A 14,982-nucleotide genomic window follows, 5' to 3' on the forward strand; every position below is an offset into this window, starting at 1 on the left:
GTAGTTACAGTTCAAAGCTCCGAATAACCAGCCAATCAGAGGGCCGAGTTCGCCTCACGTGGCCGGTGTCAGCGTGAGTTTGGTTCTAAATCAAATTGGGTTCCACCTCCATAGTGACAGTACCTACCCACCGAGGCTGAGCGGCAGAGCTGGGACACCTGCGGCGGACACGGATTATCATTATTATTATTTGAAAACATTCATCTCAGTTTTTTGTTTACAGCTTTAAAATCCGTGGAAATGTTCAACAGTAACATCAGGGAGTTTGATGAGGATCCGTTCTTCTCGTGAGTTGCTGAACCGTTGTATTAAAGCCAATATAACGGTTTTGGCATATGAGTTGATATTGTAACTAACTTTAGCTAGGCTGTTAGCATCATGTATCAGTGCATCAAATTTAGTTTATCACGGGGATAAACCGTTTTTAGTGGGTATATCCCAGTCAAGAAAGGTTATAAATATATAGATAACCCAGACAAATTCAAATGTGTGTCCACAAGCTAATAATAAAATTAGTTAACGCAAATCCTAAGATAAAGACTAACGTTATTTTTTTTTATGGCTAACGTTAAGTAAATAAGTGAGTTTCTGCAGAAAATGTCAACCTAAGTCCCACTTTCCATCATTATTTTTCTGTAAAACTGGACTTTGGCCAAATTTTGATTGAATTTATTTAGCCTTGACCTTTTGCAATCTATAAAAGTGTTTATTTATGTAACTAAACTGCAGATTGAAAATGTATGTCAAAGTCGTGATTAGGTATAACCTCATTATGTAGTGCAGCATTATTTTATGTCCATCCATGTATCTTTTTCGATGCTTGTGACAAGTTTGTATCATTTAGAAAGGAGGTGTTTTTTTAAGTAAATTTTTCGTAATATATGTTAATTACAGCAGTAAGTAAGACTGAAGAACTCAGTACAATTTAGAGAAAGTAATTAGTAATGTACTGTTTTTGAGAAACTCACATAGTCACTTTCACTTATTGCATGAGTGGACATCTGCTGAGTTAGAGTGGCCACACTTGACCCGACTTTTAAGAGGAGTGTAAAGGTGGCTGAAATTATTTTAGGTGTCCTGTTTATTTTAGTGGGTTGTGTTAATTGAAGAATTTATCCCTAATGAACTCCAAACTGACATAGGTGATAGGAGTCACTCTTAAATGTATGAACAAAGTGCCTTTCTCTCCAGGAACCTTCATCATGGTTTGCAGTCCTCATCATTGTCCAGCAGAGAATTCCTTAGTGAATTTTGAGATTCACTTTGTCTTTACTTCTTCATCTCCTGCAGGGATCCATTCCATGCCCACAGGGATCATATGCGGCACATGATGCGTAGCTTCTCTGAGCCGTTCGGCTGGCCCATGTTGCCGAGTTTAATGGATGGGAGAACCCATGGTCGCGCCATGGCAGAACAGCCCAGCTCATCCCAGGCACTGAGGAGCCAACACAGGGTGAGAACATGCATTTCTGGAGGTACCTTTTCAGTGTGAGATGTTGGTCTACTCTTGGACAGAAGTAAAACACAACCCAAGCTCTACCAAGTGTATTACACTATCCATGTGTGTACAGACCCATGACTGACTAAATGATGTAGGACGCAGCCCCTGCTTCAGCAGTTCTTTGTTTTTGCTCTTATGGTGCAGCCTTATGACCTTATAACCACAGAAGATTAGTGTTTGGAGGAAGTGCCAAGTTTACTAAGGTTATAGTGGAAGCTGGCCACTGGCAGCGTAACTGGAGCGGCATTCACTGAGGTATGGGGCCATGTGAGTCTCTGGTTTAGTGGAAGGGCAACCCCCTTGGCCTCTTTGGACAGTTATATCTAGCCCTGAGGACCCCTATTTATAGTGCATTGTTCCACTGACACACTGCTTTCTTGCAAATACAAGCACAAACTTCTTCAACACTCACACCAATAGGACCTTGGAGAATTCTGCTTTGCTCTGCTGAGATAAGCTGCGGCTGAAAATAACAGTTTATTTTGATATTGTGCTAGTTGATCTACTGGTAGTATTTTTAACCTTTTGAACAACAGAACAGCATATAGTTTGTCTTCAAATACGACTTCTTCCCCATAAATCTTGGATTTTATACATGGCTGTTATTAACTAGGTATAACGTCAAAGTATGATGGTTAAAGATTACTTGTGGTCTTATTGTTTCCTCCACAGCATTATGATGTTGATTTTACAGGCTGGCATTGCCAAGGCAGGCAGCAGGATAGTTTTGGTCTGCCATGTTCTGCACCCGTTAACCTTTCCCAAATCAGCCCCTGCACTGCTCATTCATCCTTGCTAAGTCAAATTTAGTCCCTGTCACCTGCTTTAATCCTACTACCTCATGAGGGCCTGTATATTTATCCTTGATAATGACTTAAATCAGAAGCCTAGCCCCAATAGCCAGCAACTTGATTCCTCTTAATTAACATCATGCCATTAACTAGCTAATGCCAACTGAGGAGGAGCACTGAGTACTTGACTGATGACCTCAGTGACAGCGGGTGAACTTGAGCTACACTGCAAAATGTCCATCCAAACAACGTATTTAATCTAATATGAAGCAACATACTGTATATGTGTATGATTCAAAACAACAGGATAGTATGAAGATTCGATTATGTGTCAGATGGAGAGTTTTTTACAGCACACTAACAAGGTTCTTGTGAGAGTTTTGTAGTTTAAACAAAAAAGAGATGTCCACAGCAGCCTGATCCCTTAACAATCTTTATTAATAGTCACTAAACAGAATACTTACTGTATGGTAATGGAATTAGGGCTAGCTGAATTACCACAAGGATCCATTTTTTCCCATAGAACTCTGCTCTCTAGCTTTCACACACACACACACACACACACACACACACACACACACACACACACTCATTTATCTGAAGATAAGGAGCCATTCTCTGGTGTCCAGCAGTGGTCAGAGGGCTGAATCTCTGGTGCTGCGTTGTTGGCTTTGTAAAGCCATGTATGTGTGGATGTCATGGACACTCTGTTTTTTTCATTGTTGCTCTTTTGGTCCATCTGTTTGGCAGAACGTGCCTTGGCAGTGCTGGCGCATTAGCAGCTAGATGACAGACAGCTCACTCTCATGCTGCTCTCCAATATCACAGGCACAAATGTGCACACAAAACACACACATATAGTATTGAATTATACTATTACACCCACTCGCAGCATGCAAAATAACACTGGCATGCTGACACACACAAATATGCACACACACTGGCCACATAACGCCTGAAAGTTTCTACTTCTTGTATTAGATTGCATTAGATTCTCAGAGGGAAAATAAGCCCCTTCTTACTGTCCAAGGCTGCTACGAGTTCTCACTTTTCCCATTCTGCCGAGTATATCCTTGAGCCGCTTCATATCATCTTTCAAAGCTCACAGTCATCTGGCCAATTGTTTGTAAAAGCACCTCTTAAGTTAGATGAGCATGACTGGTGGCACTAGGGATGGGAAAAGGTTGTAACGACTCGAGCATAGCCAGAGCTGATATAGTCTTTGCTGTCGATTTATACCCTTTAAAGTCAGACTTTCCTCCTGCTCTAGCACACTGCAAAAATAAAGTGAAAAAAAGTTTGGCAGTGTGAAAGTTCCCCTCACTAACATCACCACAATCAGTTTAAGTGCCTCCTCATTTCCTCTATGGTCTTTTAGGTCTACAGTAAGAGCAGAAATCTAACAGAATGCCTCTAACTCCCTGGAGGTGTACACCTTCCTAGGAGTCCTAAATTGCAGCACCGCCCCTCTTTCCCCTTTAAGTATGGATCACATGTACAGTTCAAGTCCCCTTATGGCGTGACTCACAGCCCCCCAAGGAGCAGGAGCAGCATGCCTCAGAAGGCGTAGCGGCAGGTTCAATATCAGATTGAGGGAGAGAAGAGGATGTCAATCTGCAGTAGTCCAGACAGCCTAAAATAATGTGTTAAAGACCACTGGGTTCCTTATGTTGTACCCCCAATCTCTCCTCTGCTCAACCCGGCCCAGTCTAAATATAATGCCGTCAGATATGTAACTGGCATTTATTAGTTCATAGATGCCACTCTGGGATAAAATTGGCCGTGAGGCTTCATAGATACTGGTCAGGAGTGTTTTACATCAGTTTGACCTTTGAAAAGAGCTGAGAGAGCAGCTCTGGACTCTTCGACCCCTGTTAGATCCCTGTCCTGGCTGGACCATCCCGCCCTCTGCAGCCTTCCTAGAATGAAGCTCAGTTTCAGTGTTAAACCTGCGCTAATCTCCGGCAATGCGACCCAATTACGCATGGAACACAAGTCATTCAACACCCCACTGATTACGCACAATACCCCCCGCACATCCCACCCACAGCAAATACACACATACACACATAGTGATAGCTGTTGAGATGCTTATCTGGGGCCGCAGGGTCATAAACACCTGCGGTTTGGGCCCAGAGAACACATGGTCTGACTGAAGGCTGCAGGCTGCTCCCTCCTCACTGGTCTGTTACTCCCCAGAAGGTTCATGGCCTTGAAGGGTTGTGCTTAAGGCCATGTGGAGAGCTCTGTGAAGCTGTGTCAAGGGCTTAGTGACCGATGTAAGACAAGCTAACAACAAACCAGCAGCTTACTGGCAACAATCTTAACAAACATGCAAAAAATTCTACCCTAGTTTTATGTGTGTGTGTGTGTGTGTGTGTGTGTGTGTGTGTGTGTTTGTAACATCACGCGATACAAATACAAAACTATTCTACGTTGCTTAACTGGTGTTGTTTGTTTCAGGATATGAGCCGATCATTGTTGCCCTTTGGCAGTATGGACAACACGGTCAGTAGATTCCTGTGCTGTTCAACTACACCATCGTATGAGTTTCTCATTTAAACCCATGCTTGCCAAGTGCATGCTTGCATGCTCTAACACTTAAACTCCCTCTGTCTTTTACTTATTGACTGACATAAGCCTGTGTCTTCTGAAGTGGTCTGTAAAACGGTTACAGTGTTTCCTCTACAGTACGTTCACTGCAAACTTTCAATATCATGCCAAGTCCTGGTATATTGGGGTAAATGTCTCATCATCATATTGCCAGCAAATGTTTTTACTCAGTAATTGTTTAAGCTTGAGCCTGACTGGAACTACACTAACTTCTTACATGTACTTTTTGAGGCCACCAGTACCTTAACAATGTGTAGGCTGTATGATATATAATACGTGTGAATAGGCAAGTTGTCAATGCAAAAAATATATAAAATACTTTCTGAAAATGTTTTAAAAGTGTATCTGCTAAAGGTTTACCTCTCAAATGAGATAACAACTCTTTAAAACAGATCTTTTTCATCGAGAGAAGTGTTTTTAATTGGCCAGTACATGGAACAATGGAAACTTACAGTAGCTTGTGTACATTGTGTCTGATTTTATGTGCTAATTGCCTAATCTTTTCCCAATATCAGGATTTGTTGCAGGCATTTGAAAAGTCAGAAATGCTGGAGTTCCTGTCCTCAGGTCAGGATATAATAATAATATTTAAATCTAAAAGAGGTTGATTACATTTTACAGAAAGTATTTACAGGTTTGCTAACAATACTTCTAGTGGAAACACTGTGACCAATGTGTGAAATGATGGTGTCATGGTTGTTCTTTGAGTTTTGTGAGATCTACATGCACCAATTACTTGCACCATCATCATTCTTGTTCCTTTGACTTGCCACAAAATAAAAGATTGTGTTTCAATAAGATAATCCAAAATGTAACCCTGGTTCTTGTTATAAGTCTGAAATATTTAAATTTTACAAGGAGGCAACCACAGTGAATGTGTTTTTTAAAATTCTAGTTCTGTTTTAATGACGACTTTCTTGGCTGATGATGCAGGTGTTTCTTCTAAATTTTGGTCCATTTTAACAGACAAAAACTAATTGAACGTGAAGATATTTCAAATGTGAGCCAATTTGATACGCATGATGCTGTGCATTTATGTAATAATGTCAGTGATTAATTGTCAGACTAAACTGAAGGTTAATCAATGTAATCACTTCTTCAGATTCAGTCTGAGGAAGCGCTGGGCAACATGTGTTGCTCTTGTCAGTGTTAACAAAAGAACCTTGATGATATTTTTACAGGCTGAATGTGCAGTCTCCAACATAAACACTTACATGTTCATTGTGCAGTTTCCAGCACCTCCAGCCCTGAAGTACATGCTGCATGCAAAGCTTTTTCCTCTATTTCTGTGATTAGATTTTGTATTTTATTTCGAATAATAAAGGGGCAGTTTACAAGGTAGTCAAACAAATATTACAATCAAGATTTTTTAAGATATCATCTGATTTGTTAAACAACCTGCAGTGAAATCCCAGAAAAATAGAAAGACCTCTACAGCCTAATATAATCCAATGCAACAGCCCTGCAATATATACAACCTTTATTAAACATGCAATTACTGACCATCGATGCATTTAACACAATACCTTTAAACTATTTAATGCTGATATGATTAGCTTCTGGTAAAAGCAACACAGAACTGGAATAAGTTGGTCCCCTAAATTAGTAAGAGATAAGAAGTAGCATGTTTATTCGCTGCTGGATTTTGTTTGTACTGTAGGTTTATTATGAATGTTACTAGGTCACATATGGTGAAGTGACCAAATGTGAATGTCCTGGTTATAGAGTCTCAAACAGCACACATGGAAGACACTTATAGCACACTACTCTTTGCATATGTGTTTGTTCACATGATGGAGCTGTTTATGAGCTGATAATGCCTAGTGACCAGGTGGCATATGAGCCCTGCCATTAAACTGGTCCCATCTCTGGCTGTTCTTTTCCATCTGTTTGTGTGCAGGACCTGATGAGGAACCCCTTCGGCATGTTTGACAACATGATGGCCAACATGAGGAACAGGGTGGAGGATATGCACAGAAACACTGTGAGTTCACTCATGTAATGATTTTGTGTTCTCATCCTTATCTTTCTGCTGCTTATGTACTGTTGTGGTACATAAACCATAGCTGCCTAACACTGTGTGTGTGTGTGTGTGTGTGTGTGTGTGTGTGTGTGTGTGTGTGTGTGTGTGTGTGTGTGTGTGTGTGTGTGTGTGTGTTTGTGTGTGTGTGTGTGTGTGTGTGTGTTTGTGTGTGTTTGTGTTTTGCGTGTGTGTGCCAGGAGAACACAGCTTCAAACACCCACTCATTCAGCTCCTCATCAGTCATGACATATTCAAAGGTGGGAAATGGGCCTCCTAAGGTCTTCCAGGCAACCTCATCGACACGCTGTGCCCCAGGAGGGGTAAGTATCTGATCACATGTGCTACTATATAACACCACAGTACACTGGAATACAGTGTATATATAGTAAATAATGTTTTATCATCAGATTAAGGAGACCCGGCGAGCAGTCAAAGACTCGGAGAGTGGTCTGGAGAAGATGTCCATTGGTCACCACATCCAGGACAGGGGACACGTAGTTGAGAAGAAATTCAACAAGAAAACAGGAGAGAAGGAGTTCAACCAGGACTTCCAGAATTTGGATGAATGTATGTCTGTACATTGTTTTACCATTACATGAATAGAAAAGATTTGAAATGTCACAAGGCCATCTTTGGCATTTTTTTTAGGTTTCTGTGGTTCACTCAGTGGATTTTGCAGGCCATCAGTTCACAGACAGACTGTTTCCTAACATGATCCTTATCTTCCACCCACAGCTGAAGCACAAACTTTTGATGAAGAGTTTCAGCAGGAGTTGTCCAAGTTTCAACCATCTGGCCCCATGTCTCACCTGGGGGAGCCGCAATTACGTGGTGTTCAGCGGGCAGCCCTCACCGGTCCTAAGCAGGCCACCAGGTCAGTAGTACATGATCAGACACCATGTACTGTTGAAGACAAGCTAGAATCTGCAGTTCAGGATCAAATGACAAACAAGTGGAGATACTTACTTACTGTGACCCCACTTGGGCATAGGCCACCAACAAATGCTCTCCAGGCATTCCGGTCCTGGGCCAATTTCTCCAGCTGTCCCCATGTATGGCCAGTTCTCTTCATGTCTGCCTCCAGGTCACAGCGTCCGTGTTTCTATGTCGAACGTCTTTGCATAGTCAATAAAGTTGACATAGAGAGGTGAGTTCCATTCCAGTGACTGTTCCAGAATGAATGATATGCAGCTTTGTAATCCGGTCAGTGTAGGACCTGTTCTTGCGAAAGCCAGCTTGTTGGTCTCGGAACTGGGGATTGACGGCATCTTTCATCCTGTTCAGGAGGACTCTCTTGAAAGTCTGGGATGGACAGCGGTGTTATCCTCCTGTAGTTAGAACAGGAACTATGGTCACTTCTCTTCAGGAGCTTGATGAGGTACCCCTCCTACCACTCTGATAGGACTTGCTCCTCATCCCAGATGTTTATGAATAGGGGGTAGAGCATTGCCACGCTGGTCTCAACATCAGCTTTCAGTGCTTCTGCCAGAATGTTGTCTGGTGCTGCAGACTTCTTGTTCATCAGTTGTTTGATGGCCTTGCGGATCTCCTCTTTAGAAGGTGCACTGCAATCGCTTGGCAGATCACTGTCAGCTGGCTGGATATCCACTGGGTTCTGTGGGACTGGTCTGTTCAAAAGTTCTTTGAAATGCTCTACCCATCTACATTTCTTTTCTTCCACATCTGGAATTGTCTTCCCATCCTTGTCCCTCACTGGCCTCTCTGTTGGTCTGCTACTTTCTAGAAAGCTTCTTGATGGTGACATACAGGTCCCTCATGTCGCCATGGTGAGCTGCTTCTTCTTCCTCTGCTGCCAGCATCTCCATGTAGTTCCTCCTGTCTGCCCTGATATTCCTCGACAGTCCCATTCACTTCTATGTACTCTTCTTGGGCTTTGGCCTTTCTGGCTCGTGTGCGACTGTTGTTTACTGCCACCGCCTTCTTTTTCCTCTCCTTAATCCCTTTCAAGGTCTCTGATGGGATCCATTTCTTGTGGCTGTGTTTCTTGGTGCCTAGCACTTACTGGCATGTTGATGTCACTGCTTCTTTTATACCCTGCCACTTCTCGTCAATGGTCTCTTCCTCTAGCAGCTCTTGTAAGACCTGGAACTTGTTTGAGAGCGTGATCTCAAACTCTTCTGACCTGGCTGCTTCTTTCAGAAATGTGGTATTATACCTCTGGCATTGGCTGGTCTTCCCAATCCAATTTCTCCAGTTTCAACTTTCTATGGGCGACCAGGAGATAATGGTCCAAAGCAACATCAGCTCCACATTTGACGCACACATCTTGAAGAGATCTTCTGAACCTTTTCCCAGTGCACACATGCTCAATTTGGTACTCAAGTAGCCTTGTGTATCCTTCTGTGATGGAAGAAACTCCCGCCAATGACTACGTTGCTTGTGGCACACAGGTCGGCGATTCTCTCCCTGTTCTCATTCATCTTGCCTCATTTAGTTTATCATCATTGTTAATAACTTCTTTTCTCATTTTAATTTATTATCAATAACACTCTGTATTGTGTTCTGTTGTAATCTTTTTCTTGCGAGGACCCCAGGAAGACTAGCGGTCATTAAATTAGCAGCTAATGGGGATCCTAATAAAACAATAAAACAAACAAACAATCTCGCCCAAACCCTGCCACCCCATGATCTCCTCATAACCCCGGTTGTTGCTGCCAATCTTGGCGTTGAAGTTGCCCAAGTGGGGATGGTTGACACATTATGCTCTGTAAAATATGTTATCATAGTAGGCTAATAAGCTTTTGAACTGTGTTTATTTAATTTCTCTCTTTTGTGTTTTCCACAGAGAACAACCAAAGGCCACGGCTGTGGGTAAAAGCAACATGAATTGCTCGACAAAGCAGTAAAAACATTGTTCTGTCTGTATGCTTATTAAAGTCCTTCAAGCATTACACATTACACTCTGGTGCTCTGTACTCATATATACACCCCAGTCTCATCAACATGAAAGACAGAATCAGAAGGCACTGACCCGCAATTTGAAATATTTAAGAGCTTTTATCTGTGATTTTACATATTTTGGCCCAATTGCATACATTTTATATTACTGCTGCCCATTTTTACCAACTTGCAGAGAACTGAAACCTGCTGGAGATGGCTGTTCCATTACAGTGGACATTTGATCTGCTCTTTTGGGGTCAGCTTGCTTCTGCCATCTCACTGTTGACATTTTGAATCTCAGCATGGTTCACAGCTGAGTATGAAAACAAACAGAAGAATGCCAAGACACACAGGGTTTGGGGAAGCCCTATAGCTAGTCAGGAATTGTATCTTTAAGGTCTCTGCTAGTTAATTTTATGCCATAGTGGGATTAAGCTAAAATCATGGCAGTTCAAACATAGAAAAAAATGAAAATCCTATGGTATGCTTTGGAGAATAGTGACAGTAATGTGAGATAAATGTGATTTATGGGCTGTAGAACATGCAAAACCAGCGATGACAGAATTATTACTTGTAGTGGCTGATAGAGAATCACAATAATGGTACAAAGGGTCCTTATTCTTTCACACCAACCAGGAAACCAAAGGGATCATTAGTATTTCTGTGGATGTAGTGGGGTTGAAACAAATTAAAATAAGCCAATACAACATAAGAAAGGAGGGTTCATAGACACTACTTGCACTACGAGCAATGAATTCATAACATTTTGCATCCGATGAATAGAATTTGTTCTATGATTTGTCAAATTATGTCATTTTTATAATGCAACTAGCCACAAAATGTAGTGACTCATTTACTGACTCGTTTGAAATCCACTAATGCACTTACACTATGTCTAAATTGTCTGTTTGTAATTATATTGTCTAGTATCTGATGTTCTAGATATATGTATTTTATCTGCTGTAATCTTTGTAAAAAGAAAAATAATAAGCTTCCCTTTTTATATTGTTACTTTGGTTTCTCTTGTTTTTCATCTGATGAACTCAGCGCTGCATAGCACAAACTCTTGACAATGTCTGGATTATTCTCTAGCTTTGTTCTTGTATATTTTTTCAAGCTTTAAAAATAAGTTTTATGTCAACACAGACTATCATCTAAAAATAAAAATGTAAAAATAAGATGATAAATCTGGTGTTTTGTTTTATTATATCTATTGTACTCACTGATAAGAAATAAAGAAAGAGGCTAGTCACAACTTAAAAATATTAGTTTATGCCTGCAAAGGGTCTATGAGAGCATGAGCCTGTATTGTAATGAACCTCTTGTTGTGCTTGTTTGGTAATGACCCAGGGTAGTATTTTTGGATCTAAGCACTTGTCAGTAGCTCAGATTGGTCTGAGATGTTACACAGCTGCAAGCCCACCAGGCTCCCCGCTCACGTGCTGCTGTATCAGACTTCATTAATTCCTTTCTCCAACATATGATAGGAAGGAACCTCTTACCCATATACTACAGCTCAACAAGGATCCAAGTATATACTGAATTTATTCCAGGAATACAGAGCATGCAGACAAAAGTGGCACGCTCCCCTAGTATGTTTACGTAACATGGATGAGCCACTTGAGAACTTCTCAGGGTGCTGAAAGTTAACTCAGTGGTCATACTTGTTTTATGCCTCTCTGGTTTGTCATGTGACAAGAGGAAACATATTGGAGAAAAGTTTGCACAATCTCATAACCTCTCCTTCCCCCTGCAAAATGTCTTCTCTTTAAATTCCTCAGGGTTTTACCGGGCTACTATTCTGTCACCCCATTATATCAACATTATTGCTTTTATAAGAGTTAAACAGGACACTAGTTTTACAGAATCTTCCAACAATAAAGAGCTTTGCTATTACTTGCATGTTATGTATGTTTACAGATCTCTTTTATTAAGAAGAAACTTTACTCTGCTGCCACTGTAAATTTTGAGTCTGTAACTCTGATATTTTAAAATTATTTTACTAATTCCAGCACTCAATCTTTTAAAAATTTAATGCTGACAAATAAAAGAGTAAAATTAAACCATGTTTTTGTTTTTATAAAAATCAAATGAAGATAATCCTCTGGGAATTGGCTGCAGGATTTTCTTTTATAATTCCCCCGTAGATTTTATTTTCTCACCACACTACCTGCATCTACATGGGCTTCTGTGCTTATAAATCATGGTTTCATTTAAAAACCTTTCATCAGATAAAGAGGATAATGATGGATAGTCTCTTTTGCATCTTGAATAATAATAATGAGAAAACCCCAGTATCAGTAGAAAGATTTTAATAGTCAATACAAATAAGCTACAAAAGACTTGTGAATATTGAGTTGGCAGTTACAACTTTGCCACCACCTGCTGGTCATCTTAGAACATGACTTTTTGTCAGGAATATTTACACAGCGTTAACAAGGAACATAAATTATTTAAAAAAACAAAACAAAACTAAATACACAGGATCTTGAGCATTAAACAGCAAATGTGAAATTCCAAAAAGTCACCGGATGCATAAAGGGTTGGGATAGTCAGTCCAGGTCTACATGATTCCCTGAGGCTGTCCTTTTCCTGCAATCTTCTTGGAACACTCCAGCAGAGCGTTATGGATATCTTTGGCGCAGGAGATCTGAGACTTGATCATGCCAAGGTACTGGGCATAAGACATGGACTCTGTCTGCACTGTGTCTGGTTTGGTGGCTGTTGGAACCAGGTTGGGTGAATGTTTGGCACTGTCGATGCTCTGGGAGAGGCACTCGTATGCCAGCCGCTGCACAGAGGACAGAAAAAGATGAGTTTGTGTTTTCAGTTGTAAGTGTTGGTACAGTATGTGGCGTGTTAGACTGTTCAGCTACATGTCCTTGAGGTTTCACCAATATCATTTTTCAAGAGAAAGTGAAAAACCCTCTAAACAACATTTAGACTACAGGACAGGAAAACTTAAAAAACACTTAACTAAATTTCTACTTCACTGATTTTTTGGATTATCTTGATGTATTTGTCTCAGTAATTACACACATTTTTATATACATACTGTATCCTACAGTGTATACCTTTACATTTGTGTATATACTATCTTCTAGCAAGGCTCTATTCATCTGTGTTCACTCCATTTATGACAAGGACACAGAATTAGGGTTGAAAATCAGTTTGTTTTCAGGTGGGTTGACAGTAGAGCTGCAATGATTCGTTGATTAATCAATTAGTCGATTGAGAGAAAATTAATAATTGATAATTGAGGAATTATGTAGGTCTTTTTTTTTTTTTTTTTTTTTTTTTTACAAAAATGCCAAATATTTGATGTTTCAGGTTCTCAAATTTAAGAATTTGCTGATTCTCTTGGTCTCACATTATAGTAAATTAAATATCTTTGGGTTTTGGACTGTTGGTTGGACAAAATAAGACATTTAATGACGTCGCGTTGGGCTGTAGGAAATTGTGATGGATATTTTTCACTGTTTTTTGGCGTTTTGTAGACCAAAAAAATAACTGCAAGATTAATCGATAATTTAAATAATCGTTAGTTGCAGCTACAGTTGACAGTTCCCTAAAATATGGTGACTCATTCACCACCTATTGAATGTTAAGGTACATTTATATTTAGCTCTTAGACACTTGAGCATTATTCATTTACCAAAATTAGCAGTATTACTGAGCACTTGAATTAATGAATTAAAGAGACAAGGTTGACATAAATAAATAAGGGAACTTTCTTCTCAGCTGTGGAGATCACTGACTGCCAGAATCCAGTACAGGATCTGTCCCAGCTCAACAAACATACTTTTGATGATATGTGTGTACTTTGTGTATTTAAGTCTTACCAAACACAGCTCCAGTTGATCGCAAAGGGCATAAAACTCCTCCAGGCTTTTGTCAAAGCGCTGAACGGTGGCGTCGCTACTTTTGCTAAACCAAAAGAAACAAAAGACACATTCAAAAATTAGAAACAACTTTCTTTCAGGTCCATTGCTGTAAACGTTCCCCCCCAATCAAGCTACTTACATGCCGTTGTCTATTGACGTATTGTGGGCCAAATTCAGAGATGCAATCTTCATTAAATTCTAAGATAAAGAAAAGGCTTTAAGTTAAAGCATAATGTTCCAAATCTTTAATTTATCTCTCAAAATTAAGAACTTGGACTGTGAAATCGTTAGCACAGCAACTTTATCTATTGTGACATTTTAGGGCATTTTCGGTTTTAGCTTTTAGCTTGATGCGGGAACAATTACCTGCAGACTTTCTTTCAGCTGTGGAATAAGCATTTTAAATCTATGAACAGGATCAAAGTCTTGCTGTTGACTCAACTGCTGCTGCTGTTGTTGTTGTAATGTGGCAGACTGTTGTAATCCGGGCTGAGACATCGGCACACCGGGTTGCTGCTGTTGGGAAGCCATCTTGACCGGCTACAACTGCGTAATTTTTTTCCCCCCACCCGTATTCTGCAAAGACCCGCCCCTCCTCTGCCTCGGGTTGGCTCTGACTCTTGATATTCTTACCCTAACCCAATCATGTCACTCTTCATGCCTAAATTTAACCAACCAAACCAACGAAGGCAACGAGTACTAGCCAATCAGAGGCAGTGTAGGGCGGGTCTTCACGAAATGCGGGTGGGAAGCCGGAAGAAGAATAACATAGCCGGTTCTTCGTTTGCAAATTAAAAGCGCTTTTTGAACTACACAGATTTAAATTTTGCAGTATTTATTTCATTTCATTTCATTCTCTTCAATTTAAAATTTAAACCTGTATACATCTCTTATCACCTGGAATATATTTTACATATTTTTATTGTAATTGTTATTCAGGATTATTTAATTTTGTGTATATGTTTAACTGTTATGCACCACAACACCACGACAAATTTTCGTATGTGAAAACCTACTTGGCAATAAACCTGGTTCTGATAACTGATAACCGATAACCATAACTGAATATCCGTAATAATAATAGTAATAATAATGTTATTTATATAATATGAGCAATAAATTAAAGGTGGTTCTCTACAGTGAATGCCTACTTTAAGTGTAAATATTTTAATTGTATAATCCGAATAAACTTTTACTCAAACTTTTAATTCAGGACTTCCACTGTTAATGAAGACTATTTGTTAATAATTAATTGTTTTTAAAAGTAAT

At 40.0% G+C, this 14,982-nt stretch overlaps 2 protein-coding genes across 3 annotated transcripts; one reads left to right on the plus strand and one right to left on the minus strand.

Annotated features, from left to right (window-relative positions):
- Window positions 1–103: 103 nt before the first annotated feature.
- Window positions 104–11,007, plus strand: mlf1 (myeloid leukemia factor 1). Of its 2 annotated transcripts, XM_044353778.1 has the most exons (8): window positions 104–287; window positions 1,291–1,453; window positions 4,756–4,800; window positions 6,806–6,889; window positions 7,126–7,248; window positions 7,336–7,495; window positions 7,664–7,802; window positions 9,735–11,007. In XM_044353778.1, the coding sequence occupies exons 1-8, from the start codon at window positions 241–243 to the stop codon at window positions 9,793–9,795; spliced, it is 822 nt and encodes a 273-aa protein (XP_044209713.1). In that variant the 5' UTR covers window positions 104–240; the 3' UTR covers window positions 9,796–11,007. The 2 variants fall into 2 exon arrangements, with proteins under 2 accessions (XP_044209713.1, XP_044209714.1); XM_044353779.1 differs by lacking the exon at window positions 4,756–4,800.
- Window positions 11,008–12,124: 1,117 nt separating this feature from the next.
- On the minus strand, window positions 12,125–14,281 carry med29 (mediator complex subunit 29). The gene is made up of 4 exons (XM_044353781.1): window positions 14,080–14,281; window positions 13,853–13,911; window positions 13,672–13,756; window positions 12,125–12,620 (listed from the first exon to the last, which is right to left on the minus strand). The coding sequence occupies exons 1-4, from the start codon at window positions 14,242–14,244 to the stop codon at window positions 12,393–12,395; spliced, it is 537 nt and encodes a 178-aa protein (XP_044209716.1). The 5' UTR covers window positions 14,245–14,281; the 3' UTR covers window positions 12,125–12,392.
- Window positions 14,282–14,982: the final 701 nt, after the last annotated feature.

The sequence above is a fragment of the Thunnus albacares genome, chromosome 6, assembly GCF_914725855.1.
Source record: "Thunnus albacares chromosome 6, fThuAlb1.1, whole genome shotgun sequence".
In the NCBI taxonomy this organism is placed as follows: Eukaryota; Metazoa; Chordata; class Actinopteri; order Scombriformes; family Scombridae; genus Thunnus; species Thunnus albacares.

What these genes read in the sequence shown, in the direction of transcription:
- mlf1 (XM_044353778.1), top strand. Translation starts at nt 241, where the DNA reads ATGTTCAACAGTAACATCAGGGAGTTTGATGAGGATCCGTTCTTCTC. An exon ending in GATGAGGATCCGTTCTTCTC is followed by an intron (nt 288 to 1,290) that starts GTGAGTTGCTGA and finishes CATCTCCTGCAG; the next exon opens with GGATCCATTCCATGCCCACA. An exon ending in CACGCTGTGCCCCAGGAGGG is followed by an intron (nt 7,249 to 7,335) that starts GTAAGTATCTGA and finishes TTTTATCATCAG; the next exon opens with ATTAAGGAGACCCGGCGAGC.
- med29 (XM_044353781.1), bottom strand. Translation starts at nt 14,244, where the DNA reads ATGGCTTCCCAACAGCAGCAACCCGGTGTGCCGATGTCTCAGCCCGGA. An exon ending in AGCTGAAAGAAAGTCTGCAG is followed by an intron (nt 13,912 to 14,079) that starts GTAATTGTTCCC and finishes TCTTTATCTTAG; the next exon opens with AATTTAATGAAGATTGCATC. An exon ending in ACGTCAATAGACAACGGCAT is followed by an intron (nt 13,757 to 13,852) that starts GTAAGTAGCTTG and finishes CTTTTGGTTTAG; the next exon opens with CAAAAGTAGCGACGCCACCG.